Raw genomic sequence first — 27,779 nt, 5'->3', positions numbered from 1 at the left:
TTTTAGTAGATGCATAGTATTTCTACCTTGATACTCCATTAGATATATTAAAAGTGGTATGCTTAATTAGCTTTTTATCAGAAAAAGAAATTCCTCCCCATTCTCTTGACAACACCCTACACTGAGTATTAGTCATATTTAACAGTCTTTTTGCTGACCCAGAAAAAACTTGGTCAGCATCTTCTAGTAGTTATTTAGCCAAATTGTCTGACAACTTGACTGTTTAATATCAGCTATAGGAGAATAAGATGAAAACAATGTTCTTTTAAAAAAGTTTTACTGAGGTATAACTTACATAGCATAGAAAGCACATATTATAAGTACACCATTCAATCATTTTTAGTAAATTTATAGAGTTGTCTGACCATCAGCACAATATAGTTTTAGAATATTTATAACAACCTCAATATTTGCATCTTGCCCATAGAATCTAGTTTTTTTGTCTGTACAGTTTAAGATATTTTCATTATAAACTTAAGATTTTAAAAATCAAATACATGTTTTGTTTTTTGGACTTTTTTTGTTTGTTTTTGTTTGAGACAGAGTCACGCTCTGTCTCCCAGGCTGGAGTTCAGTGGCATGATTTCTACTCAGTGCACCCTCCACCTGCCGGGCTCAAGTGATTCTCTTGCCTCAGCCTCCCAAGTAGCTGGGATTAAAAGTGGTGGTGCCTCCCTTTTCTTATCAGTGAGTCTTTGACTCTACTCACTTGTCTGTTTCAGGTTTGGAAGGTGGCTCGTCCTTGGAATGTAGACCATCTTGGAAGGTTGTAGCTGTATCTTAAAATGTGGGTTTTGGAACCTGCCCTTCCAGATGGTCAAGAGAAAGAGACAGGAGGCAGGAAGTGGAAGAAAGTAATGTAACTCTCATTCTGTTTGTGGCTTTGTCATTCCCTTTGGCACACACATTTGTTTTCCAGGGAAGAATGGCTGGTAGAAAATAGAAACCTTTTCCGTTTTAATTTTGTCCCTGATTCCCCAGTAGTGGATTCCAGGGGGAAAAGGAAGGAGAACCTCATTTCTTGAGCATCTCCTGTGTTTCAAGGGCATGCCATTGCTGCTTACGTGGGCTCGAGTTAATCTGAAGGAGCTGTGGTATCATATTCTGCTACTTATTTAGCCTCTGTTTTGAGCAGTTTTTTTTGAACACATGTTTAATTGTGTTCCATTTAGCATGTAAAATGTATTTTGTGACAAATTAAACTACTTTTTATATTACACAATTTAGAATTATAAGAAACTTAATTATTTGTGCTACTGGAAAAAAATGGGGCCTATAGGTAACCTAAAATAAAAACTGATGTCAAAAACATTTTTTAGGAAATGAAATTTTGTAGTTATCAGAATATAGGGTATGCTGTCACCAAATTAGGAAAAAGATGCTAATGTTCAGTAGATACTGAGAAATCTACTGTGGGAGCTGCCCAGCACAGAGCGGGTTGTTAACACATAATCCTTGCCTTTGAGGAATTTAGGTTGGCCATTCAGATACATAAACAATTATTACAATGCAATATATATGTTTGAAAGAAGTGTGTACAGTGATATACAGTTTACTAAAGGAGAATGGGGTTGATTTGTTTTGTAGGTGGTTCAGAGGAGATACTTAGCTTTCAGCAAAGTCCTTTAGTAGAATAAAAACTGACATTAAATTTAAAGGAATAATAAAAAGTTTGTTCATAGGAGATTTTCTTATATTATCTGTGATGGATAATACATTAAATATTGCATAGGCATTGGATATTTTATTTGAAAAAATATTAACTCTTTTTAAAAAAGCATTCAAATAGTAATAGTAGTAGTACTGATAATAACAATGCAGGCTATCAGTAGTTATTGATCTGCTTCTCCAAAAAGAATTTTGAATATCTACTTCTAAAACACACCTAATTCACCAAGAAATTGAGGAAATCACTACTGGTGCTATTTTTTAGTAAGTAATGTTTTATTCTCAATAGTTAAGAGAATAATTATATAATTAGTCCCAAAATGAGACATATTCATTCTCAAGTGAGCTTTTTCAGCCTTTTTTTTCCACAAGTGCAACAATTTAGATTGTATTCTGATTATTCTTTCACCTGTATTCCTTCCTTTTTTCTCTTAAATGAAATATAGTTTAAATTTTGCATATTCTTAATTACTTTTGCATAACTAAAAGGTACCTTGTAATTTCTCTTCTCTTTTGTTCTTTCTCTGTCTTAAGACACTTAGAACCTGTGATTTTTAAAGCATTTTTGAATTACCTATACCACATACCATCTGCATAAAATATAAACCATTTACCTTAGACTCTCTTTATCTCAAAATCAACTCCTTTGGAGTCACTGATGAGGGCAGACTTGTAGGCCAAGACTCAGAGTGAGATTACAGTGTTAGAATGACTGGCTATTCAGACTTTATCAAAATCATTCAAATATAACCAACAAAGTAGTGAACAATTTTTGTTGTTGTTGTTGAAACAGGGTCTCACCCTGTTGTCCTGGCTTGGGCACAGCAGCAGGATCATAGCTCACCGCAGCCTTGACCCCCTGGGCTCAAGTAGTCGTCCTGCCTCAGCTGCCTGAGTAGGTGGGACTGTAGGTGTGAGCAACCATGCCCCTACTGATTTTAAAAAGCTTTTGTAGAGATGAAGTCTCACTATGTTGCCCAGGCTGTGAGCAAATATTTTAAAACTATGACTGTATTGCTTCTGTTTATATTTAGGGTGAAGTTGTATGTTTGAAAAGGTATACTTGTGAGTTTACTAAATATTCATATTATTGTGATAGTCATCAGATCAGTAACAGAAGGCCACTAAAGCATCATTGATATTTGTTGGTTTACTCTAACATCATCATCAATGTTTTTTTCCAGAGCAATCTTTATTTCTATTAATTAGTGAAAAAAAATGGCTATTCTGTCAAAACTGGGTTTACTGATAGTGTTCAGTCACAGGCACACATCCATCACTCTTCTGTCTAGAGCTTGCTCCCCCTTAGGTGCCATGTGATTATCACAGCAATCTGTTGGAAGCTGTATCTTGAATATCAGATTTTTCCCTGAAAATATGACTAGCTAATGTGTTCTTAAAGTACATAGGCATTTCTGAGTGTATTGTTAGAGTAGCTGAAATACACCAAAAAAACAAAAAACAAAAAAAAAACCACCACGTTTTTACTTTTAGACTTCAATCTATCCAATCGATCCTTCTTTTTTCTTTCCATAAATGACACAGTTAATGGAACAGAGGATATCTAAGTTTAAAGAAGCTCCTAAAAAATGAGAGCATTAACCCCAAGTACACTGAATTCCCTGAACATCTTGCATTCTCCTGCTCGAACTTGAAGTGGGCACCTTCTGTTTAATGTAATTAGTTTCAAAGGGAATGTTGGATCAGTCCTCAGGAGTTTACTGTGACCCAAGAACCCTCATAAGGAAACATCATTGAGAAAAAACAAGAAAAGTTATCACAGGCGGGAAGCTTCTTCTCATTGCATTATTCAAAATTGTGTTTTAAAAGAGTCCAGGTTGCTCTCTGACTTAGTTATATTCCAATTGCAGAATCATACTCAAGACAAATTGCTTTAGTGAGGAGCTGTTTTCCTCTTCTAGAAATGAAGACATAGTGAGCTGTGTAAAAAAAGTTAGAAAATGTTTGCAACTTTGACATGAGATTTTAGCACTTATTAGGATAGTAGGATTTAAAAATTAAAGAGCAATTAACCTAATTTTCAGCCTGCATTTTTCTTTATGCATTAAAAAGTGTAGCGAGCAAATAAAAAAAGAGAAAGAAAAAAGAAAAGTATAGTGAACAAACTGTTTCTAATTTCTCTTTTTTGTCCTTATTGAAGTTGAGATTTTAATGAGCCATCATAAAGGGGCCAAAAAGGGACTTCTTTGGGTAGCAGAGTACATTTGACACAAAGTGAGAGTGTTACTGTTATGTTTGGATTATGTTTCCCAAGATTTAGATGAACAATGGCTTATTTTATTGATGACTTGTAACCACATCATCTCTTGTTATGACCCTACTTGTTTCGCTTCCTATGACATCCTCCTTGGTTGAGCCTTGTGTACGTAGTCAGCCACGGCTTGGCCTTTCACCAGAGCTTGAGAGAAGTGCTTTGGGTCCGGATGAAGAGGAGCAGCTGACCCCTGAAGGACCAGAAGGTGGTGAGAGAAGGACTCTCCAGAGCATTTCAGGGAGAATGCAGGACCTGGATCCTCAGCTCTCCTGCCGGAAGACACAGAGACTGTCCACTTGGTGGGTCTAAGCTTGGTTTGGTAGGAAGGACTGTAAATCATTTAACATCTCAGAGTTAGTTTTTCCGTCCGTAAAGTGCTCTTGAGCTTATCTACCTCAAAGGTAGTTGAGAGGATTAAGTGACCCATTATATGTGAGGCCACTTAGCAAGCCATAAAACGTTACGAAGATATTGGATGTTATTATTGTTTCCCCAGCAAATCCCTTGCCTAATTTCCTATCAGTCTTTAAGTTCTTGCTTCAACATTCACGTGAATTGGGCCTCCAGCTGCTTTGGGTCAGACACTTGCTGCAGTGGCACCTATTGCCTTCCAAAGCAGAGCATTCCATCAGGAGACTTCAGTTATGAAGTTTCTCTTTATACTAAGCCAAAGTTTACTTTCTCAGTATGTAACCTTTCTTGGCCCTGATTCTGCCTCTCGAATAACCCTCATGCGTTCAGAGCCCTTTCTTGGCTGCAGAGATACAGTGATGATGAGGCAGGCTCAGCCCTGCCCTCTTGGAGCTGGAGTTGTATGGATGAAAACCAAGTAAACCTATCAAGGAAGGAATTGCTAGCACTCTGAAGGAAAAAAGTAAGGGAACAAGAAAGAGGTTATCAGAGAGTGCGAATGAGTGCTTGAGTTTGGTTGGTCATGGAAGGCAGGTCTGAGGTGACATTTGGGCTGAGCCCTAAAAATGAGGTTTATTAACCCTGCCAAGTGTGAGGAGGAGGCCAGGGGAACAGCATATGCAGAGGCTGTGAGTAAGCAGATTCACATTGGGAGGTCCAAAGACCACTGTGGCTGCAGCTTTGTGAGCAAAGGGAGAGGAGCTCCAGAGGATGCTGTGACAGCCTGGGAGGTGAGGTAAAGGAAGCTCCTGGGTGGATGTGGCCATCACTGGCAGAGATGAGGAAAGTGGACAGTGATGGGGCATGGAGTGGCCGGTTTTTTTTTATTGCTATTGTTCAAAAAAATGCTCAGGTCTCCTTTGGACATTTTGAATTGTGATGTCTGTAAGAAATTTAAGTGGAGATGTTAAATAGATATTTCATTTTATGAGTCTGGATCCCAGACAAGAAGTCTAGCCTGGAGATGTGAATTTGCACCTCGTCAGCATTAAGGTTGTAAAATCCATGACATTTGGTGGACTGAGGGAGAGAGGGTGCTGGCTAAGCCTTGAAAAATCTCAACGTTTTTAGTTCAGATAGAATAGGAAGAGGCTACAAAGGAATGAGAATGTGAAGTGAAACAAACCCAAAGAGTCACAGAAAAAAAGAAAAGAGAAGAGGGAGGGAGGTTGTCCGGGTGAGTGGGGATTGCTCAGAAGCTGAGTAAGGGGAGGTTAGAAGTGGCCAGAATTTAGCAACCCGAAAAAGACCTGTGGCCAGGGCAAGCTGAGGTTAGTGGAAGCCAAAGCCAATTTGCAGAATGTGAAAGAGTGAATGAACTGGAGATAAGAAAGGGAAACAGCATCTGTAGAACACCCTTGAAAACTTTTGCCATGAAGAGCATAGAAACAGGCTGTAGCCTCTGTGGGATTTTTTTTTTTTTTTCCTGTTGTTTTACAGTGAATGTGCATGTTTATATGCTGTTAGGAATGATTCAGCAGAGATGGAAAGGTGAATAGATAGGTAGATGGATGGGTGGGTGGGTGGATGGATGGATGGATGGATGGATGGCATTAGTGAATGGCTAGGAGAAAGAAGGGCAATAACCAAAAAAGTGGATATTTGAAAAAAATGAATATTTGAGAAAGTCAAGAGGTGGGCTAAGAGCCAGAGCAGAGATACAGGAATTGGCTTCTGATAGAAGGAGGGATGTTTTCTCCACTGTAGCAGAAGAAGGAGGTTGATGGAAGTGCAGTATAGGTAGAGTTGTTGGGATGAAGATGAGGAGGATCAGGCCAGGTGGCTTCTGCATTCTCTTTGAAGTTTGAAGAGTGATTATCAGCTGGGAGGGAGGTTGAAGAAAGGGATGAGGAAGATAAAAGGAGAAGAGGGTAAGTTTTGAAAATGAGTAAAGTCTGATTCTTCTAGAGCAATAGTTTTCAAATGTGTTTCTTAGACCAGTAGCTTCAGTATCACCTGGAAACTTGGTAAGTTATTTGAAAGGCAAATTCTTAGGCCTCACCAAAGACCACCTAGATCAGAAACTCTCTGGGTAGGATCAAGCAAACTGTTTTAACAAGCCCTCTAGGCAATTCTGATGCTGGCTACAGTATGAAAACTACTGTTCTAGAGAAAAGTAACAAGATTTCTGGACAATATTTTGAGGATAAGAGCTTAAATTTAAAGTGAAATCAATCTTTTTTGTATCCAGTGATTTTTCTCAGTGTTTAGCTGCTTAGGTTGAGGCATGAATGAGAGATTGCTGGGATTCAGCCAAAACTGGGCTGTCCCAAGTAAAGCAGAGGGAGAGGGGTGGATGGGTTTGGAGGTGGTTCAGGGGACTGATTCTGGTGGTAGATTATGGCGTCTTAACTGGACAAGAGGGCAGAAAATTTAGAGGGGGCTAATGGGAGGTAGGAAGTACTGGGTCAGTGGATTGGAAATCTTGCTGATACTTGGGGGGCAACACCATTGCACAGAAGGCCTTTGTCTGAACTTACTGGCCCACAGTGATGGCGCTTTTAAGTTCTCAGTAAATGAGTTCATGGACCTAGTCTGTAGAACAAATACTTTCTTTGGCCTGTGTGCATGCATTAAGGGGCTAAGAAGTTACAACATAAGTAGATTGCATACAAAATACAAGCTTTTTAAAGAAAAGTTAATAATAATATAAATAAAACCATGTAAGAAAATGTTCTCTTTCTTTAATGAGCTATTTAGATTATTCAGGCAAAAGGTGCATGCCTGTCAGGTGTTCCCAGGTACTTCCCTGCCCTCCTCTCCAGATCACGGTGGGGACAGACTGGGGTGAGGGTGGTTGAGTAAACCACTGCCTGGTATGGTTTGTCTGGCCAACTAGAGTGGTTAACAAAGAGGCCTGACAAGCTGTCTAGGCTCATGGTTTCTCCATTGTTTTTAGGAGTACCTTTGTGTCTCCTGAACCTTTGCCCAGCCCCAGTGATGTCTGGCCCCTTAGAGGTGGTGTACTAGGGATAACCATGGGCAGGGAGGAGAGATGAATTCAAAAACTTTATCCTGAGACACCAGAGGCACATCTTCCAGCTTTAAAAAAAAAATAAATAAATCAGTATATCTTCCTCAAACTTAGCTAAGTTCTTCAAGATAGAAAACTTCTGCTTGAAGATGTATGTAGTCACTTTAACTTGCTAGAATATTAGTGTAAGTCCTTGCTATCTTCCTTTAATTGCTCTTAATGGATGGCTGTTAAAAGATCATAAAATTTGTGATTAAAAAGACCTGTTAAACTACAATTGTATTTTTTTTTTTCCACCAGCCAATGCTAAAGTATTCCCTGTGGCTCACTGTACAGTGGTTGGACCATTTTTTTGTGAAGTTAGTTTAACAAAACACTCCATTTCCATGGGAATACAGTGTATGATTTCTTTAAAAGACCCAATTTGGGAGGATATTTTTCTAGATAATTAGCTTACATTTTTCTTTGTTTAATCCCATCTCATTGCCTATATTCTTGATTTCTTTACTGTCCAATAATGGGTGTTCTTGGCACATGCTGAGTTAAGTTTACAAATGTTTCATATTATTAGTGCTTTTCTTTCTTTTTATAGACTGTGCATGAACCTATTGCTTTTTCATTTTTCATATGCTATTCTTTATGTTATGGACTTTTTTTAAAGTAGTTAATTTAAAGTAGCATATCAGCATTATTTTTTCTTTTTTTTCCCCTTAACTATTCTACCTAATACTAAAGCAGTAAATTAAAAATAGAATATCAGAATTTCTTTTTCTTTTCCCTCTCTCCCTCTTTGTAGCAATCATTCTACTTAGTATTTTATTCTTTGGGCCAATAACAGGACTTTACAATCTGCAGAGGCATGAGGACTCTTACCAGTAGGGGTTTATATGCTCTACCATAGGTAACAAGCCAAATCCAAAGACTTAACTGAAGTGGGTTTTAACCTTCTCGAGAACTGAGAAGTAAAGTGGCAGGTAATTGTGGGTTTTAGCTCACTGGCTCAAGATTATCAGGGATTGCATCTTCTTGATTCTTTGGCCTTTTCTTCATAATTACAAGATGATAGCTAAGCTCAAAGATCATGCCTATATTCTAGCCAAGAGAAGGGAGGAAACAGGTGGAAAGATGAGCAAAAAGACAGCGGCCAGTGCAGCTTGACCAGTCACTTTAAGGAAGCTTTTTTGACTTTTCCTTTCCAGTCACTTTACTCATATTTTGTTGGCTAGGTCTGTGTCACATGCTAAGCGACAGTGAAGCAGGTGGGGAGAGGGTTGGTTGATGGGAAATGTTGGGGGAAGAGTGGGGCAGTGTATATCTTTTTCTTTTTCTTCTTTTTCAAATGTGGAATCTACTTTTTTTCTCTCTTTTCTTTCTTTCTTTTATTTATTTATTTTATTGCATTATAGGTTTTGGGGTACATGTGAAGAACATGCAGGATTGTTGCATAGGTATACATGTGGCAGTGTGATTTGCTGCTTCCCCTCCCCCCAACCTGTATCTGGCATTTCTTCCCATGCCATCCCCCCCAACTCCCCACCCCCCAATGTCCCTCCCCTATTTCCCCCCAAAAGACCCCAGTGTGTAGTGCTCCCCTCCCTGAGTCCATGTGTTATCATTGCTCAACACCCGCCTATGAGTGAGAACATGTGGTGTTTGATTTTCTACTCCTGTGTCAGTTTGCCGAGAATGATGGCTTCCAGGTTCATCCATGTCCCTACAGAGGACACGAACTCATCGTTTTTGATGGCTGCATAATATTCCATGGTGTATATGTGCCACATTTTCCCTGTCCAGTCTATCATCAATGGGCATTTGGGTTGGTTCCAGGTCTTTGCTATTGTAAATTGTGCTGCAGTGAACATTCGTGTGCATGTGTCCTTATAGTAGAATGATTTATAATCCTTTGGATATATACCCAGTAATGGGATTGCTGGGTCAAATGGAATTTCTGTTTCTAGGTCCTTGAGGAATTGCCACACTGTCTTCCACAATGGTTGAACTAATTTACACTGCCACCAACAGTGTAAAAGTGTTCCTATTTCTCCACATCCTCTCCAGCATCTGTTGTCTCCAGATTTTTCAATGATCGCCATTCTAACTGGCGTGAGATGGTATCTCAATGTGGTTTTGATTCGCATTTCTCTAATGACCAGTGATGATGAGCATTTTTTTCTATGTTTGTTGGCCTCCTGTATGTCTTCTTTTGCAAAGTGTCTTTTCATATCCTTCGACCACTTTTGAATGGGCTTGTTTGTTTTTTTCTTGTAGATCTGTTTTAGTTCTTTGTAAATTCTGGCTATCAGTCCTTTGTCAGATGGGTAAACTGCAAAAATTTTTTCCCATTCTGTTGGTTGCTGATTCACTCTAATGACTGTTTCATTTGCTGTGCAGAAGCTCTGGAGTTTGATTAGGTCCCATTTGTCTATTTTGGCTTTTGTTGCCAATGCTTTTGGTGTTTTGGTCATGAAGTCCTTGCCTACGCCTATGTCCTGAATGGTTTTGCCTAGATTTTCTTCTCGGGTTTTTATGGTTTTAGGTCTTATGTTTAAGTCTTTAATCTGGAGTTAATTTTAGTGTAAGGTGTCAGAAAGGGTTCCAGTTTCTGCTTTCTGCACATGGCTAACCAGTTTTCCCAACACCATTTATTAAACAGGGAATCCTTTCCCCATTGCTTGTTTTTGTGAGGTTTGTCAAAGATCGGATGGTTGTAGATGTGTGGTGCTGCCTCCGAGGCCTCTGTTCTGTTCCATTCTGTTTTGGTACCAGTACCATGCTGTTTTGGTTCCAGTACCATGCTGTCTTGATTATTGTAGCCTTGTAGTATAGTTTGAAGTCCGCTGGTGTGATGCCTCCAGCTTTGTTCTTTTTGCTTAGAATTGACTTGGCTATGCGGGCTCTCTTTTGGTTCCATATGAAGTATAAGGTGTTTTTTTCCAGTTCTTTGAAGAAGGTCATTGGTAGCTTGATGGTTATAGCATTGAATCTATAAATTACTTTGGGCAGTATGGCCATTTTCACGATATTGATTCTTCCTAACCATGAACATGGAATGTTTCTCCATCTGTTTGTGTCCTCTCTTATTTTGTTGAGCAGTGGTTTGTAGTTCTTGAAGATGTCCTTTACGTTCTTGTTAGTTGTATTCTTAGGTATTTTATTCTCTTTGTAGCTATTGTGAATGGCAGTTCATTCTTGATTTGGCTTTCTTTAAGTCTGTTATTGATGTATAGGTATGCTTGTGATTTTTGCACATTGATTATGTATCCTGAGACTGCTGAAGTTGCTTATCAGTTTCAGGAGACTTTGGGCTGAGACAGTGGGGTCTTCTAGATATGCAATCATGTCGTCTGCAAATAGAGACAATTTGACTTCCTCCTTTCCTATTTGAATACCCTTTATTTCTTTTTCTTGCCTGATTGCTCTGGCTAGAACTTCCAGTACTATATTGAACAGGAGTGGTGAGAGAGAGCATCCTTGTCTAGTGCCAGATTTCAAAGGGAGTGCTTCCAGTTTTTGCCCATTCAGTATGATAGTGGCTGTTGGTTTGTCACAAATAGCTTTTATTATTTTGAGATACATTCCATCAATACCTAGTTTATTGAGGGTTTTTAGCATAAAGCACTGTTGAATTTTGTCAAAGGCCTTCTCTGCATCAATTGAGATAATCATGTGGTTTTCATCTTTGTTTCTGTTTATATGGTGAATTACGTTTATGGACTTGTGTATGTTGAACCAGCCTTGCATCCCTGGGATGAATCCTACTTGATTGTGATGGATAAGCTTTCTGATGTGCTGTTGCAATCGGCTTGCTGGTATTTTATTGAAGATTTTTGCATCTATGTTCATCATGGATATTGGCCTGAAGTTTTCTTTTCTTGTTGAGTCTCTGCCGGGTTTTAGTATCAGGATGATGTTGGTCTCATAAAATGATTTGGAAAGGATTTCCTCTTTTTGGATTATTTGTTATAGTTTTAGAAGGAATGCTACCACCTCTTCTTTGTACATCTGGTAGAATAACCCGTCTGGACCTGGGCTTTTTTTGGGTGGTAGGCTCTTAATTGCTGCCTCAACTTCAGATCTCGTTATTAGTCTATTCAGGCTTTCGTCTTCTTCCTGGTTTAGGATTGGGAAGAGGCAAGTGTCCACGAATTTATCCATTTCTTCCAGGTTTACTAGTTTATGTGCATAGAGTTGTTTGTAATAATCTCTGATGATGGTTTGAATTTCTGTGGAATCTGTAATGATATCCCCTTTATCATTTTTTATTGCATCAATTTGGTTATTCTCTCTTTTCTTTTTTATTAATCTGACTAATGGTCTATTTTGTTGATCTTTTTGAAAAACCAGCTCCTGGATTTATTGATTTTTTGAAGGGTTTTTTGTGTCTCTATCTTCTTCAGTTCTGCTCTGATCTTAGTTATTTCCTGTCTTCTGCTAGGTTTTGAGTTTTTTTGATCTTGCTCCTCTATCTCTTCAATTTTGACAATAGGGTGTCAATTTTAGATCTCTCCTTTTTTCTCATGTGGGCACTCATTGCTATATATTTTCCTCTAGAGACTGCTTTAAATATGTCCCGGAGATTCTGGTATGTTGTGTCTTCATTCTCGTTGGTTTCGAAGAACGTCTTTATTTCTGCCTTCATTTCATTGTTTATCCAGTCAACATTCAAGAGCAAGTTGTTCAGTTTCCATGAAATTGTGCAGTTCTGAGTTAGTTTCTGAATTCTGAGTTCTAACTTGATTGCACTGTGGTCTGAGAGACTGTTTGTTATGATTTCTGTTCTTTTGCATTTGTTGAGGAGTGATTTGCTCCCAATTATGTGGTCACTTTTAGAGCAGGTGTGATGTGGTGCTGAGAAGAATGTATATTCTGTGGATTTAGGGTGGAGAGTTCTGTAAATGTCTATTAGGTTTGCTTGTTCCAGGTCTGAGTTCAAGTCCTGGATATCCTTGTTAATTTTCTGTCTGGTTGATCTGTCTAATATTGACAATGGGGTGTTAAAGTCTCCCACTATTATTGTGTGGGAGTCTAAGTCTCTTTGTAAGTCATTAAGAACTTGCCTTATGTATCTGGGTGCTCCTGTATTGGGTGTGTATGTATTTAGGATCGTTAGCTCTTCTTGTTGCATTGATCCTTTTACCATTATGTAGTGTCCTTCTTTGTCTCTTTTGATCTTTGTTACTTTAAAGTCTGTTTTATCAGAGACTAGGATTGCAACTCCTGCTTTTTTTTTTTGCTCTCTATTTGCTTGGTAAATCTTCCTCCATCCCTTTACTTTGAGCCTTTGTGTATCCTTGCATATGAGATGGGTTTCCTCGATACAGCACACTGATGGGTTTGGCTTTTTATCCAATTTGCCAGTCTGTGTCTTTTGATTGGAGCATTTAGTCCATTTACATTTAGGGTTAATATTGTTATGTGTGAATTCGATACTGCCATTTTGATGCTAGCTGGCTGTTTTGCCTATTAGTTGATACAGATTCTTCATTGTGTTGATGTTCTTTACCATTTGGTTTATTTTTGGAGTGGCTGGTACTGGTTGTTCCTTTATATGTGTAGAGTCTCTTTCAGGAGCTCCTGTAAAGCAGGCCTGGTGGTGATGAAATCTCTGAGTACTTGCTTGTTCGCAAAGGATTTTATTGTTCCTTCACTTTTGAAGCTTAGTTTGGCTGGATATGAAATTCTTGGTTGAAAGGTCTTTTCTTTAAGGATGTTGAATATTGGCCCCCACTCTCTTCTGGCTTGTAGGGTTTCTGCTGAGAGTCTGATGGGCTTCCCTTTGTGGGTAACCTGACCTTTCTCTCTGGCTGCCCTTAGCATTTTCTCCTTCATTTCAACCCTGGTGAATCTGACGATTATGTGCCTTGGGTTTGCTCTTCTTGAGGAATATCTTTGTGGTGTTCTCTGTATTTCCTGGACTTGAATATTTGCCTGCCTTGCTAGGTTGGGGAAGTTTTCCTGGATAATATCCTGAAGAGTATTTTCCAGCTTGGATTCATTCTCTTCATCACATTCAGGTACACCTATCAAACCTAGATTAGGTCTTTTCACATAGTCTCACATTTCTTGGAGAATTTGCTCATTCATTTTTACCCTTTTTTCTCTAATCTTGCCTTCTCATTTTATTGCATTGAGTTGATCTTCGACCTCTGATATCCTTTCTTCTGCTTGGTCAATTCGGCTGTTGACACTTGTGCATGCTTCGTGAAGTTCTCGTGTTGTGTATTTCAGCTCCATCAATTCATTTATATTCCTCTCCAATTTGTCCATTCTCATTAGCATTTCATCAGATCTTTTTTCAAGGTTCTTAATTTCTTTGCATTGGTTTAGAACATGTTCTTTGAGCTCACGGAAGTTCCTTAATACCCACCTTCTGAAGTCTGATTCTGTCATTTCATCATACTCATTCTCCATCCAGCCTTGTTCCCTTGCTGGTGAAGAGTTGTAATCCCTTGTAGGAGGAGAGGTGTTCTTGTTTCGGGTGTTTTCATCCTTTTTGCGCTGATTTCTTCCCATCTTTGTGGATTTATCCACCTGTCGTCTTTGTAGTTGCTGACTTTCAGATTGGGTCTCTGAGTGGACGTCCAGTTTGTTGATAAATGAAGTTATTTCTGTTTCTTAGTTTTCCTTCTCACAGTCTGGCCCCTCTGCTGTAGGACTGCTGAGGTCCACTCCAGGCCCTGCTTGCCTGGGGATCACCTGCAGCAGCAACGGAACAGTAATGGTTGCTACCAGTTTCTTTTTCTGCTATCTTTGTCCCAGAAGGATACCTGCTAAATGTCAGTCTGATCTCTCCTTTATGAAGTGACTCTTTGAATATATAGGGGTCAGGGAGCTGCTTGAGGAGACAATCTGTCCTTTACATGAGCTCAAGTGCTGAGTTGTGAGCTCCATTTTTCATTCAGGGCTGCTGGGCAGGTACGTTTAGGTCTGCTGTAGCAGAACTCATAAACACCTTTTTTTCCCCCCAGGTGCTCTGTCCCAGGGATTTATGACTTACTTTATGAGTTTTCATTGTGCTGCTGCCTTTTTTTCTGGGCTGCCCTGAGCAGCAAGGAGGCAGCCTAGTCACTGTCTGCCTGCAGAGGCTTTGCTGAGCTGCTGTGGGCTCTGCCCAGCTGTCGTGTGAACTTCCCTGCAGTCCTGTTTATATGGGTGTAGGTAGAACTATCTCAGCATTGATGGCCCGCCTCTGTAATGGCAGACTCTCGCTGTAATGGCAGGTTGCCTTGGCAACAGCTGATTGCCTTGGCAACAGCGGCTGCTTCAGCAATGGCAGACTACCTCCGTAGTACTGGAGTGCCTCGCCAATGGCGGACGTCTCTCCCTCACAGAGCTGGACCGTCCAGGGGTTCAGCTGTGCTTTCTGTGAAACTCTCAATCCAAAGAGTTTCTGATTGCTGTTCTTTTGTGGGGGGTGGGACGAGCCAAGCCTGAGCACCTGGCTTCCTGCCTCAGAGCCTTTTGTTTTTCAGTTGAAAGGTCGATTCTCTCCCAGGTGTTCCAGTCGCCTATTGAGAAGGTGCTGGGATCTGTGTGATTTTCCCTGTGGGGACTCTCTCTGCCAGCTTAAACACCGACACTGAGATTCGTTAGGCTCTTTTTTTTTTTTTGCCCGGGAATCTCCTGGCCTGGCTCCCTGTTTCAGACCCCTTTTTAGTCAGATGAATGGGCGATTGCGCCTTCCCGGGGCTCCAATCGCCAGCTAAAAGGGCACCCAGACCAGTGTATTTTGTATGGAGAACTGCCCTGCCGGGGCGCCGCAAAGCAACTGCGCGGGCCAAAACAGCTGCAGGGACAGAAGCGGCCGCAGCCGCCTAAACAGTCGTGCTGGCGACCCATGGGGCTCCTCCGCCTGAGAATCTCCTGGTCTGTGGGCAATAAAAATCCATCTGGAAATGTGGTGTCCACTAACCCTCTGCGCTTTCACTCGAAGCTGCAATCCTGAGCTATTCCTAAACGGCCATCTTGGATCCAGATCTGTGTATATCATTTTCATCAGTTTTTGTTATTACTCTTTGTTATTCTTAGCTTGGCAGCTTGCCATATACCCCAAGAAAACTGGTATTCCATTGGTAAAGAAGAAGGGAAAACTGGATCTTGCATAGACGACTAGTAGTCTGTGCCATGTCTACAGTAGCAGACAGTAGGCAGCAAAACCTGGTGTTCATGCAAGTGTGAAGCTGCTTTTCATGTAACCCTTCTATTCCTACTTCTAGGGATACCGGGGAGCCTATCAGAAAAAGGCTGTGTAATCTGAAAAACTCCCAGCAAAGGATATATTCATTGTTGTGTATGCGTCCCTGAATAAATGTCTGTAATTAGCTCCCAAGTTATAAAAGGATTCTTTTCAGTGTAGATTTGGGAGAAGGGCTGGGGTACACATGTTCTTCTTTCTCTGAACTCAGAGAATAGATTCCAGCTTGAACCTGTGCCCTCCTCACCAGCCATGTGTAGATAGCCCTAATTTCTCATCTTTCTTGCTGTTGTGTTCTGTCTTCCATAGTGCAGCCCCAGAGGCTACTATTTCCACCTGTGTGTTTTATGTGAGCAGTTTCATTGACTGTACTTTTTGTTGCAGTCAAGAGGCCAAGAACCTCCTCCTAACCTTCTTTATAGATATGTTTTTAATTTTATAGCCTATGAGCCATCTCCACAAGGGTCACTTTGCATTCATTGTTTCTCTGAGGACTAGCTACACAGCTCATAATAATTCTGTTTTCACACTCTCTAACCATTTCCCACTATTTTCCCACTAAGTACTGTGCACGTTGAACTTTGCTCATTGAGGATTCCTAAATTCATGTAAAACGTCAGTTGCCTTTAAACAGGTGACTAAATGCAGTGTTGTAACTGATCAAATATAAAATGGTGTGTTGGCAGTCTTCACTTAAAAAAATGGTATTAGCCTAGTATACTATGTCTAAACTAGAATACAGTAAGAATGTATATACCAAGGAAGGCCTCCTCGACCTGGACTATACTGCTCGAAATCCGGCTATGCTGGAGGTGGATCAAAGTGTACAGTATGTAAAGAAGGAGAATGCTGAATAAACCAGGTAGTTGGGGGAATGTTTAGGAACCTGAGAGAGCAGATTGTTTTAAAGCACCTTAAAAGCATCAATTCATCAACATATGTGGACTGTGTTTTTAATAAATCTTTTATTAAAAATCAGTCTCCAAAAAAAAAAAAATCAGTCTCCTAAGGCTATCTATAGGGAGCATTTGGTAAGCCTAGTTCTGATTACTATTTCTTCTATAAAGTAGTAAAACAGCACTTCCATAGGAATATTCTATAATTTGTATTTAACTTAATGTCTTACCACATTATTAGAATTATTAAATCTGTTTTGGTTTGCTTTGTTGTAAAACATTAATATTAAATACCATAGTCTCTTTATCTTAGATTTGACTTACAAGTACATAGCTAGTTTATAATTGTATGTATGTATGTATTCTTGAGACAGAGTCTCATTCTGTTTCCCAGGCTGGAGTGCAGTGACCCAATCTTGGCTCACTGAAACCTCTACCTCCTGGGTTCAAGCAATTCTCCTGTCTCAGCCTTCCATGTAGCTAAGATTACAGGTGTCTGGCACCACACCCAACTCGTTTTTGTATTTTCATTTTATTTTATTTTATTTTATTTTATTTATTTATTTATTAAAGACGGGGTTTCACCATTTTGGTCAGGCTGGTCTTGGACTCCTTACCTTGTGATCCGCCCACCTCAGCCTCCCAAAGTACTGGGATTACAGGCATGAGCCACTGTGCCTGGTCCTAATTTTTGTATTTTTAGTAGAGATGGGGTTTTACCATGTTGACCAGGCTGACTTCAAGTGATCCACCCACCTTAGCCTCTGAAAGTGCCAGGATTGCAGGTGTGAGCCACTGCACTCAGCCTATAATTGTTTAAAGTTTTTTATTTTTTCTATTAGATAATCAAGAAAATGCCTCATAAATCCTGGCATTATCTATTACGTGTAATTGAAGTGCATTTTTTTTTTTTTTTTTTTTTTGAGACAGAGTTTCGCTCTCGTTACCCAGGCTGGAGTGCAATGGTGCGATATCAGCTCACCGCAACCTCCTCCTCCTGAGTTCAGGCAATTCTGCCTCAGCCTCCTGAGTAGCTGGGATTACAGGCATGTGCCACCATGCCCAGCTAATTTTTTGTATTTTTAGTAGAGATGGGGTTTCACCATGTTGACCAGGATGGTCTCAATCTCTTGACCTCGTGATCCACCCACCTCGGCCTCCCAAAGTGCTGGGATTACAGGTGTGAGCCACCACGCCCGACCTTGAAGTGCATTTTTATTCAATATGCAGTTAGGTAATTTAAATGGATCAAATATGTACAATATGTGACTTTAACGTAATTGTACCCAGTCATTTTCTGAAAAGAATTGACCTGATCAAAAGTCAGACAGGTTTTGAAATGTTGTAAGACCGGATCCTTTTGGGTTTTTTTTTGGGTTGTTTGTTTTGAGACAGAATCTTGGTCTGTAGCCCAGGCTGGAGTGCAACGGTGCTATCTTGGTTCACTGCAACCTCTGCCTCCCAGGTTCAAGTGATTCTTGTGCTTCAGCCTCCCGAGTAGTGGATCACAGGCATGTACCACATCGCCCAGCTAATTTTTTGTATTTTTGGTAGAGACAGGGTTTTGTCATGTTGGCCAGGCTGGTCTCAAACTCCTGACCTCAAGTGATCCACCCGCCTCAGCCTCCCAAAGTTCTGGGATTACAGGCACGAGCCACTTTACCCAGTCTTTTTTTTTTTTTTTTTTTTTTTTTTAATATAAGAGAAAGATTGATGAAATGTATTGCCTTTCTTAGTCTGAAAATCTTTATATATTTGTAAGAATTAGTTGAGATGTTAAGATAAATTTAAAAATCAAGGAAAATCAAGAATGTATTTTAATTGAGCCAATTTCAATGGATCTCTCAAATATATCTGTCAAATAAATTAAGTTTATAAATATAATTTAAAAATTGGGAAAGATAAAATGTTCCAGTAAAATTAAATAAGAAAAGAATTAAACTATGTGGCACAGTGCTATTGTGCATGCAGTAACTGTCAGTAAATATTTGGGGAGTGAATGAATGAATGACTCTGAGCTGATACATAATTTGAACAGGTGTTTTGGAGCTGGAGATAACTGGGTTCCAATCCCAAATGTCCCCTTACCTTCCAAGAAATTTTCACAAGTGATTTAGCCTTTCTCAGCCCCAAGTTCCTCATATGTAGAATTTGGATAATGATAACATCCCATGGTATTGTGAGAATTAAATAAGATAAGGAGCCTGGCACAGAATAGACATTAAATAAAATATTGTTGTCCTAACCCACATGAAAATTGCCATATTTGGTAGGTTAACGTTGTTGGAAGTTAATATGACAACCTAGTATTAATCATTACATCATGTAAAACGATTCCATTTTTGTCACCAAAAAAAGATAAGAGCCCAACCTGAGGGTTTGGAAAGTTTCTTAAGGGAAATGACACTGGAGCTGGAACTTGAAAAATAAGTTAGAGTTGGCCAGTTAAAAAGAGGTGAGAAAGTCATTTCCAGTAATAGAGCTGTACCCCCATATCATTTGCTTTAGGGTAAACAAGGATGAAAGAGGCTATTTCAACTAGCGTTGTAGGGATATATTGGGCCTTATTGGCTTGGCTATTATGAACTCTTGCGTACACTATATTCAGAGTTCTAGTCTACTGGCCTAGCACCATACATCTTATCAATGAAAAATGATTCAGCATAACACTCCAAAATGTGCATGTTTAATAATAAATTTTACACATGTACTGTAAGTCCACATACTAAAAATTAGAAAAGACAGGTTTTTTATTTTTGAAGTAAAAATAGAAGTTCTGATACTTTTTTCTGAATCACAGTTAATGATCTTGCTTGATGCTCCACATGTCTGTAACATACTTTGGAGACTCCTGGCCTGTGAAAAAATCCATGAGTATGAACAAGGGGTTTCCTAATGCTTTCTAACCATGTTTCCTGAGAGTTTAGAGTTTTAGAGTTTTACATATAAATGTATATGTTAATATACATGTATACATATATATGTACATATATATGTGTTATATATATGTATACATATATGTGTTATATATATGTATACATATATATGTACATATATATATGTGTGTGTGTTATATATGTATATATATGTATTATGTATTCAGTACCTGCATAGTCTCAGAAGCCCCAATCTGGAAAACTAAAGTTATACCATTGGCTCAAAGCTGGTTATATCCCTAGGATCCCAGTTAAGGATCTGCTTCCTAGGAGAAGAAGCAAAACCATCTGCGGAAGACATACCTAGAACCTGGCCTGCAGTAGATTCCCACAGATAAAGTCTTTCTGAAGATGAGCTAATGAACCAAAACTACAAAACATAGAAAACTACAGGAATAAACAGCTGTGAGTGAGAACACACAAAACAGCAGGATTAGATTCAAAGAACTGCAAGTAAAATAACAATTTAACAGAAACAAATTAAAAAATATTTAGTCTAAGGAAAGCAAAAGATTAAAACTGTAAGAAAAATAGAACCTCCAGGTTTGAAAAGGAACCAAATATGAAATGAAAAATACAGTCATTAAAATTAGCTCAATGGATTGATTAAGAAGCAGTTTAGAGACATGCAAAGAGGATTTTATGCATGGTCCCTAGATCTGATGAACACTACTACTATTCTAGTTGTAGTCAAAATACAAATCAGACTGTGTTATGTACAGTGAGATACACTATCTACCACCCACCCGCATAAGATCACCTGATGTCCCCCAAATCTACAGAGAAAAGAAAAAAATCATTCACATGGTCCAAAGGCCCTGCCTAACCTCTCCAGCTTAGGTTCCCTCATTTTATTGCTTGGCATTATTTTTTGTGGCCTTCTTTAGTGTTCTTTAATGTCATGCTTCTACCTTCCACAGGCCTTTGGACAAGCTAGAATATCCTACTCACATTATTCTCATTAGCTCATTCAACTCCCAGCTCAAGGGTCACTTCCCCAGGGAAGCTCTTCTTCACCCCACAGGTTAATAGGGGTGCTTTGTTACTAATGATCAAGGAAACTAGCTACTCCTCTTTAAGGTACTAATTCACTTTGTAATTTCACATTCATTGCTGTGATTCAGCATTCATCCTCCCTGCCCAGTGGTAAACCCTGGAAAGGCAGGACTATATTTGTTGGACTAACCATTGTGTCTCCAGTACAATGCTTGTACTTAGTAGGCTGAACAAATACTTTTATATGAATACCTTCCAGAAAAACACAGAATATAAATTTTGATATTTAAATAGTTCCAAAAACTATTGATTTTCTAGTTTCTTTTGTTCCTTGGTTAGTTTTGTCCTTTTAGCCATTTTATCAGAGATGATATTCCTTTTTTCAAATCTTCTTAAGCCACATTTTATTTATTTCTTTGTGCAGATTCATTACTGTTTCAGATAGGCCCTTTTCAGCATTCAGCATTTAGTGCAGGTCCTCAGATTTCTTGCAAGGTAGTCTGTGAAGCCCTGTAAAACCATAGCAGTTGTCTATTTGAATTCCTTGAGTAGTGCAGTTTTTACCAAGGCACAGCTAGACACATCTTGCAAATGGTGTCACAAACAAAAAGCGGGATGCATGGTGCAGTGGGTTGTTCAGAGCACATCTGATTTTTATTTTTCAGGTGGTCACGATCCTTCTTAAATCTGTTTACTGGCTAGCTTTTTTTTTTTAATTTGAGACAGAGTTTCACTCTTGTTACCCAGGCTGGAGTGCAATGGCACGATCTCGGCTCACCGCAACCTCTGCCTCCTGGGTTCAGGCAATTCTCCTGCCTCAGCCTCCTGAGTAGCTGCGATTACAGGCATGTACCACCATGCCCTGCTAATTTTTTTTTTTTTTTTTTTTTTTTTTGTATTTTTAGTAGAGACGGGGTTTCACCATGTTGACCAGGATGGTCTCGATCTCTTGACCTCGTGATCCACCCGCCTCGGCCTCCCAAAGTGCTGGGATTACAGGCGTGAGCCACCGCGCCCGACCCTGGCTGGCTTTTTAAAAACTATTCCTTTGCTAGCCTGATTTTGTGAAATTTTGACCAAGTGCGGGGAAGTGGTAAGTAGAAAGCTGAGGACTGCAGAGCCTCTGTGAGCTCGTAGGTTTGGGTCCCAGAGGACAGTGACACTGCAGCCCACTTCCTGCAGTGAAGAGGTATTGATTTTTCTCCTTCCGTGTTTTTAGCTGTGTCTCTGAAGTAGATATGGTATGAAGCATCTTTCCTGATAAAGAGAGGAAAAGCCGCGGTGGTGAACTTTGTCACCCCAACTGCCCAGATATTTCAAACCAAACTAGATGGAATGGAGGAAGGGCTGAAAGTACTCTTGCAAACCTCTTGACTTAGTTCAGTACCTTGGCTTTTGTGACAAAGAGGTTCCCTACAGTTTATAACAACCCTCATAGACAATGGAAAGAAGAGAGAGAGAGAGAGAGAGAGAGAGAGAGAGAGTGTTGAAAAGGGAATAAAAGGATCAGATCAGTGAAAACAATACAACTCTGTGCTATGATCTTAGAAGGTTAGCAAAGTGGTCTTGTCCAAGTTTTCAACAAGATGTTCCATTCCTGTTATAATTGGCTGCTGGGTAGGTTTGGACCTAACTAGAATGCCAGCGTTCGATTTCACTGTGTTCTCAGTGGAGATGTGTCACCGTTTATGCTCGCCTTAGTGACAATTTTCTAAAATGGAAGCTCATGGGAAATCATTACAGTGTTTATATGTCTCCCTTGTCGGACAGCGTTATCCTGTGATATTTTACCACTGTTTTCCATTGCATGATGGCATCTCGCGAAGGTTAAGGCAGAACAAGTCCCTTTGTAATTTTGTGACTACATTTTACTTACTGAAGAAGAAAAGATAACTGACAATTAAGTATTTGGGATGTCACAGAAAGAACATGTGCAACTAATCAATGGTATCCTTGGGGAACTTGATTTTATAAAGCTGATAAGGTAGAAAAATTGGGATTTTGTGATTTGTGTTACATGATGATAATTGCACCTTTTCAATAAAAAGAACATTTCTTCTGGAGTAAACACTGAGCTTGCAGGGGCTGCTGGTGGTAATGCAGTTGTTTTTCTGCCCCATTCAGGCAGCTTTTTGTAAATGCTTTCATAGAGTGTACATTTTTAAAATTCTTCATTTAAAGTGATATTTCTTCAGAAATACCTGGTCTGCTTTAGAGAAAGTCATTTATTCTTACAAGAGTGAGTGATATTATGTAAAGAAAATTAATTTTTTTTTTACAAAGTACACTGTATTGCCCAGTTTTACTGTCTATCAGAGTTGGATGTGGTAATATCAGAGTAAGTCAAGTAGCCTATCACCGACTTGTAACAGTTCTTTCACTGAACCTCATTTCCTGCGTGCACCATAACAACAACCTAATTTTTAGTCTGCTTGTATTCCTGAGTGATAAATTGGATGGAAATTTCTTTAGTGCATTTCTCTGTTAATTCTATAGCATCTCCAATCTGCAGGTATATTAAAGACTCCAGGATATTTAGATGCTCTTCAGTGCCTAGTCTTCTCATACCTGTGTCACTTTTACTAGTTTTATGGCACACACTTCAATTAGAGAATGACTCCTTCCTTGCTGGTTTTGACAGTACTTTCTTCTTGTTCCAGCAGCTTTGAAAATGCTGGATAACCAGTGGCCACCCTCCTTAACAGAACAGTTAGTTAACCTAAAGATCGTTATCCCCTTTACTCTCCACTGCCTGGTTCCATTCTTGGTTCCCACTATTGGATGACTTTTTGTTTTTGTTTTGTTTTGTTTTTTCTTAAAGATGGGGGTTTCATTATGATGGCCAGGCTGGTCTTGAACTTCTGCCCTCAGGTGATACACCCACCTCAGCCTCCCAAAGTGCTAGGATTACAGACGTGAGCCACCACGCCCAGCTGGATGACTTGTTTTTATGGAGACTATTTTGAAATCTTTTAGTTATTTTTTATCACTTGCCTCTAGCTCTTCCTAGGTTTATTCATATTTCTCTTTTGTGATGGGGCAAGAGTGCTTGATAACATTGCATTAAGTGGAGTGAAAGAACTGTTCAGTTCATTTGACACCTTGTAGAAGGCGCACTTTCTTGCAGACCTACCACTTGAAACTCATGACTCTCGTTCATAAACAGCTACTCGCTGTCTTGCATCTGGGTAATTAATTCTGCCTCTAACAGTATTTCACTCTGTATGTATAGCTGTAAAATTTATTGGGATTTATTTCTAGATTTTTCTCCAAACTTGTCACATTCATTTTGAATTCTTGATGTTTTACTGCATAAATTAGTTGATAGGCCATGTGTGCCAACTTGCATCCAGGAATGGGATGAGCAGTGTCAACACTCCACCACCAGAGTCACTGGGTTATTAAGTAGACAGCACTGGGCCTGATCCCATCGCTGCCCTGCAGTTCAGAGTGCCCTCTTATAACAGGGGCAGCATGGTGGTGCTTCATCAGCTGTACTCTAACCCAGCAATGATAGAGTGGAAATTCATACTTTCCTTCATGTTTTGTTAATGTTGGGAACCCTCCACACGACTGACTGCTGCATTTTAGAATAATATATAGAAGACACAGAAATCATGAATATGAATTACTCTCTAGAATCAGTGCAGCAGTAGATTTTGGTCTATTAGAAAGAATCCTTTACCACAGTAACCTCAATGCCAGACAAGTATTTTCAACTCAGCCCAGAGCTGAAGGCATTAATGAATTCTAATAGCAAGGCAGCATACCCTCTGGTGGGGTTCTAATTGACAAAGAGATAGAAAACTGAAAGAAGAAGGCCAGCATGTCCTTTGGAGAGCTGGCACACAGCACCAGCCAACAGTGCATCAGGCTCCGGGCCAAAGAAAAGTGGGCCCTGCAGTGCTATTGCCCTGTCTAAGCTAGAAGCCGGTGTTCGTGGCTGGGGCTGTCAAGAGTCTGCAAGCCCCCTGCCACTAAAAGCACAATTATAGATGTATGTGTGTTTTCCAGCAAGCAGGTTATTCAGCTTTTATTTGATACTCAAAAGGATCCATGAAATATAGAGGGCTAAGAAGCTCTGTTTGCTTGATGAACAATAATCCAAACTTCAAACTGGGTAAAATAGGTTGTTGGGAATTCACGCAACAACAACACTCAGGGAAAAGAGAATTAGCATCTATCCATTGCTAATTGTGTATCAGAGATTCTTGGAAACATTTAATCCTCACAATAACCTTTTAAGATAGAAAGAGAAAGGATTCGAACTCAGGTCTTTCCCGGAAGCCCACGTACTTGCTACACTACACTGCTTCTCTAAAGAATGAAAGAGATTAACCATTGGAGATTAATAAAAAATAAAGATAAGCACTCTAAAACAATGCAGAGATAGGATTTGATGTTCAAAAATGTGATTTTTTTAAAACTTAGGAGCTTATTTGCAAAGTTGAGTGATTTAAACCAAACTGACATCCTTATCCTATAGGATGACCCAGGGTGCACCTTCAAGAAGGGGTGGTTCCTTCAGAGCAAAAGCTTTTCAAGAAACTAAAGAAGTTGTCAGTGGAACAGTTGTGAGGTCCAGCCTTACTGTTCACTTTCTAATGAATAAGATCATGTGTCTGTGAATGAAAATATTTCTTTTGTATCTCTGTACCAACTGATGACAGTCATTTCATTGGTACATGTTAGATTATATAAATTCGACTATATTTTACTTTGTCTCTAAAAGTATTAATTCTTTTCTCCCAGGCCTTTAAAACAGAGTTTAGGAAATACTTCTGCCCACATAACTAAATGCTTAACTAACCCTCGATGCTGCCTTCTCTAAAACTGTAAATCCCAAAGTTAATATTGGTCATTGTTTTATGGAAAATATTATTTGAGAATATTCAGTGACAATTTAGCAAAATAAATTACACACAGATTTCTGGAGTTTTCTTTATTGCTTTTTGCCAGTATATCTTACGTAAAGCAATGTGATCATCTATTTGGAGAACTCTGTTTGGGGAGGCTGAGCAGGATTAATTCCCATTCCTATGTTGCAGTGTAAACAGCTTTTTGCCTGTCTTTTGTCATTAATGATCATGCTGTAGATGTAGCCAGTGCATTGTAAGCCAATCTGTCAAGGCAAATAAACAATTCACCTTGTTAAAATTCCCTAAATCTTGCATTAATAAAACCTAAGTAACCCCCTGAACACTCAAGAGATGTCTTCCTCCATACTGCGGTGATGGATGACATGTCTAAAGATCCTGGAAATTAAGTAGTTCAGGTCATTAAAAGTGTCCCACACTTGTTATTGATTTAATTTATTTTAAAAAGGTGGGGGTGGAGATAAGAATGTTATATCCTCTCCTCTTTTTTTTTTAAATCTGAAAGCTACCACTTGTACAGATAATTAAAACTATTGCCTAGGGGAACAGATCTGCATGTGTTACAACGTTAAGCTTTATTATTCAAATAAGTATTGTATCATCCTCCTAAACAGATATCTAGGAAAAAAAAGAACAATCATTGAAACATGTATCACAACCAAAATACCTTGGAGTTTTATATGCGTGATGATTCATAGAACTTTTTGAGTTCTAGGCACTGAAATAATGACCTCTGGGCACCCAGAAAATTTCCTCGAATAGGTAATAACTGAGGTGAAAGAGAAATGATTTAAGGAAATTTAACTGAAATAGTAATGAAATTATGTCTCTGGACAGAAGATTTTTTTCTCTTTATTTTCTGAACTTTTCATTTTTCGTTGGACCTGTAAGATTTATCATCATTTTCCCACGTGTAATATAATAGATGCCCAGTAAATTATCTTTTAATGAATAAAATATAACACCCAATTTTTTTCTTCTATCTTTTATTCCTTAAGCTTCCATGGGAACAGTGAGCTGTGTAAAGAACAGTAGCAGCGCCCAATGGAAGTGGCTCTCTAGATGATCCCTCCCCAGGGACTGAGCACCAAGAGGGCTGTCCTCTAGTGTGGGACAGAGGGCAGCCTAAGAGGCCTAGCAGCCTGTGTAGTCACCCATCCTATTTGTATGACCTGCACTGGGTAACGGTATTACAAAACCTGATGAGAAATTGGGGCAACTCAGTATGTGAACCATGGCTAAAAACAAGATGTGATCTAGAACTATGTATCTACAAAGTACACATAATTTCACCTCACTTTTGTTATTTGTTATGTGTCTTATGCACCACCTTACACAGTGTTCCAGATTAGTTGTGTGAATGATGTTTCACCATCAATTCTCACAGTTCTTTAAACAACATGTACTTATTGGACAAAATTTACCCATGGTAGTTATGAAAAATGACCCTTAAGAATAGTAGTATTGAACTCAGAGATTATTATACAATCTTTGATGCTTTTCTCCTATGGTCTTTTGGAAAAGTGGGAGGGGGTGGTGGCAAACGTACATTCCGTTCACATGCTGTGGTAGACTTTAAAAGTACATAGCTATGAAGATACATACTTCTTTGTCAGATTTCTCTTGACATTGCATAATCTGGATCTCTGAATGCTGACATGGTTATGCCATTATGCCAGCTATGTAGCAAAGCTCACTAAATGGAAGAACTCTATAGATTTTTTTTCAGCATGTACACTGATTTACATTTAGCAGTAAAGTTGTTACTGACCCTTTAAGTGGAGCTGTCCAAATGGCAATAAATGTCAGTTGATTCAAATGCCGAAACAGGGGATAGTTGAGGGTCTTGACTAAATCTTCCAGTTGAAAAATGATTTATCGTATTTCCCAAATATTAGTGGTCTCCTATAGGGGGACACACACACACACACACACACACACATATATATAATGTATATCAGACCACTTTATCACTAAGGAAAATTTGATATACATATCTTAACAGTATTATTGATATTCCCAGGGTTTGAAATACTCTAGATTAGAATCTCCATGAAGGCAAGAACCATTTCTACCTGGCTCCCCACTGTCTTGTCACCTAGACAGCATCTAGTGTATAGTAGGTGTTCTATAAATGCCCACTGAGTGAAAGAACAGATAGATAAACTGCAGCATTTGCCAGCACTGCCTAGCATGTGTGTCAGCTTGAACTTATGGTGGGCAAAACAGAGACCACTCCTCATCTTGACTGTGAGGAATGTTGCTGGTAAGAGCTTTGATGGACGGTTATGACTTTTTGAAATAGTTCATTTGATTGATCGCCTAGCAAACTTCACTTCAGTTTCTGTTTTCTGCTTTCACAGGCTGTCATTTTAGAAAATGAAGAACTTCCCAAACTGTTTCTTGATTTCCTAAACGTGCGACACTTGCCCTCTCTACCAAAGGCAGAAAGTTGTGGGTAAGAATCATGTTTGCATATTGGATGTGTATTTTAAATTACTCTTCAATGACCGATTGGTCTAACGAATAGCCCAGAGTGGTGCCCGAGTAGC

At 39.3% G+C, this 27,779-nt stretch overlaps 1 protein-coding gene across 5 annotated transcripts in view; it reads left to right on the top strand.

Moving 5' to 3' along the window:
* The window catches only part of SNX24 (sorting nexin 24), a 194,056-nt gene that overhangs the window by 146,050 nt on the left and 20,227 nt on the right, over window positions 1–27,779 (top strand). For all 5 annotated transcript variants that reach the window (XR_012512799.1, XR_012512798.1, XR_012512797.1 and 2 more), the window contains exon 4: window positions 27,591–27,685. Coding sequence is in view for 2 of the 5 variants with exons in the window: in XM_039469008.2 (XP_039324942.1) it covers window positions 27,591–27,685 (95 nt within the window). In the remaining 3 variants the exon portion in view is untranslated. The remainder of the gene's footprint in view (window positions 1–27,590; window positions 27,686–27,779) is intronic.

The sequence above is a fragment of the Saimiri boliviensis genome, chromosome 1 (assembly GCF_048565385.1).
Source record: "Saimiri boliviensis isolate mSaiBol1 chromosome 1, mSaiBol1.pri, whole genome shotgun sequence".
In the NCBI taxonomy this organism is placed as follows: Eukaryota; Metazoa; Chordata; class Mammalia; order Primates; family Cebidae; genus Saimiri; species Saimiri boliviensis.
The sequence above is the reverse complement of the archived record's forward strand: the minus strand, read 5'-3'. Positions and strand labels throughout refer to the sequence as shown.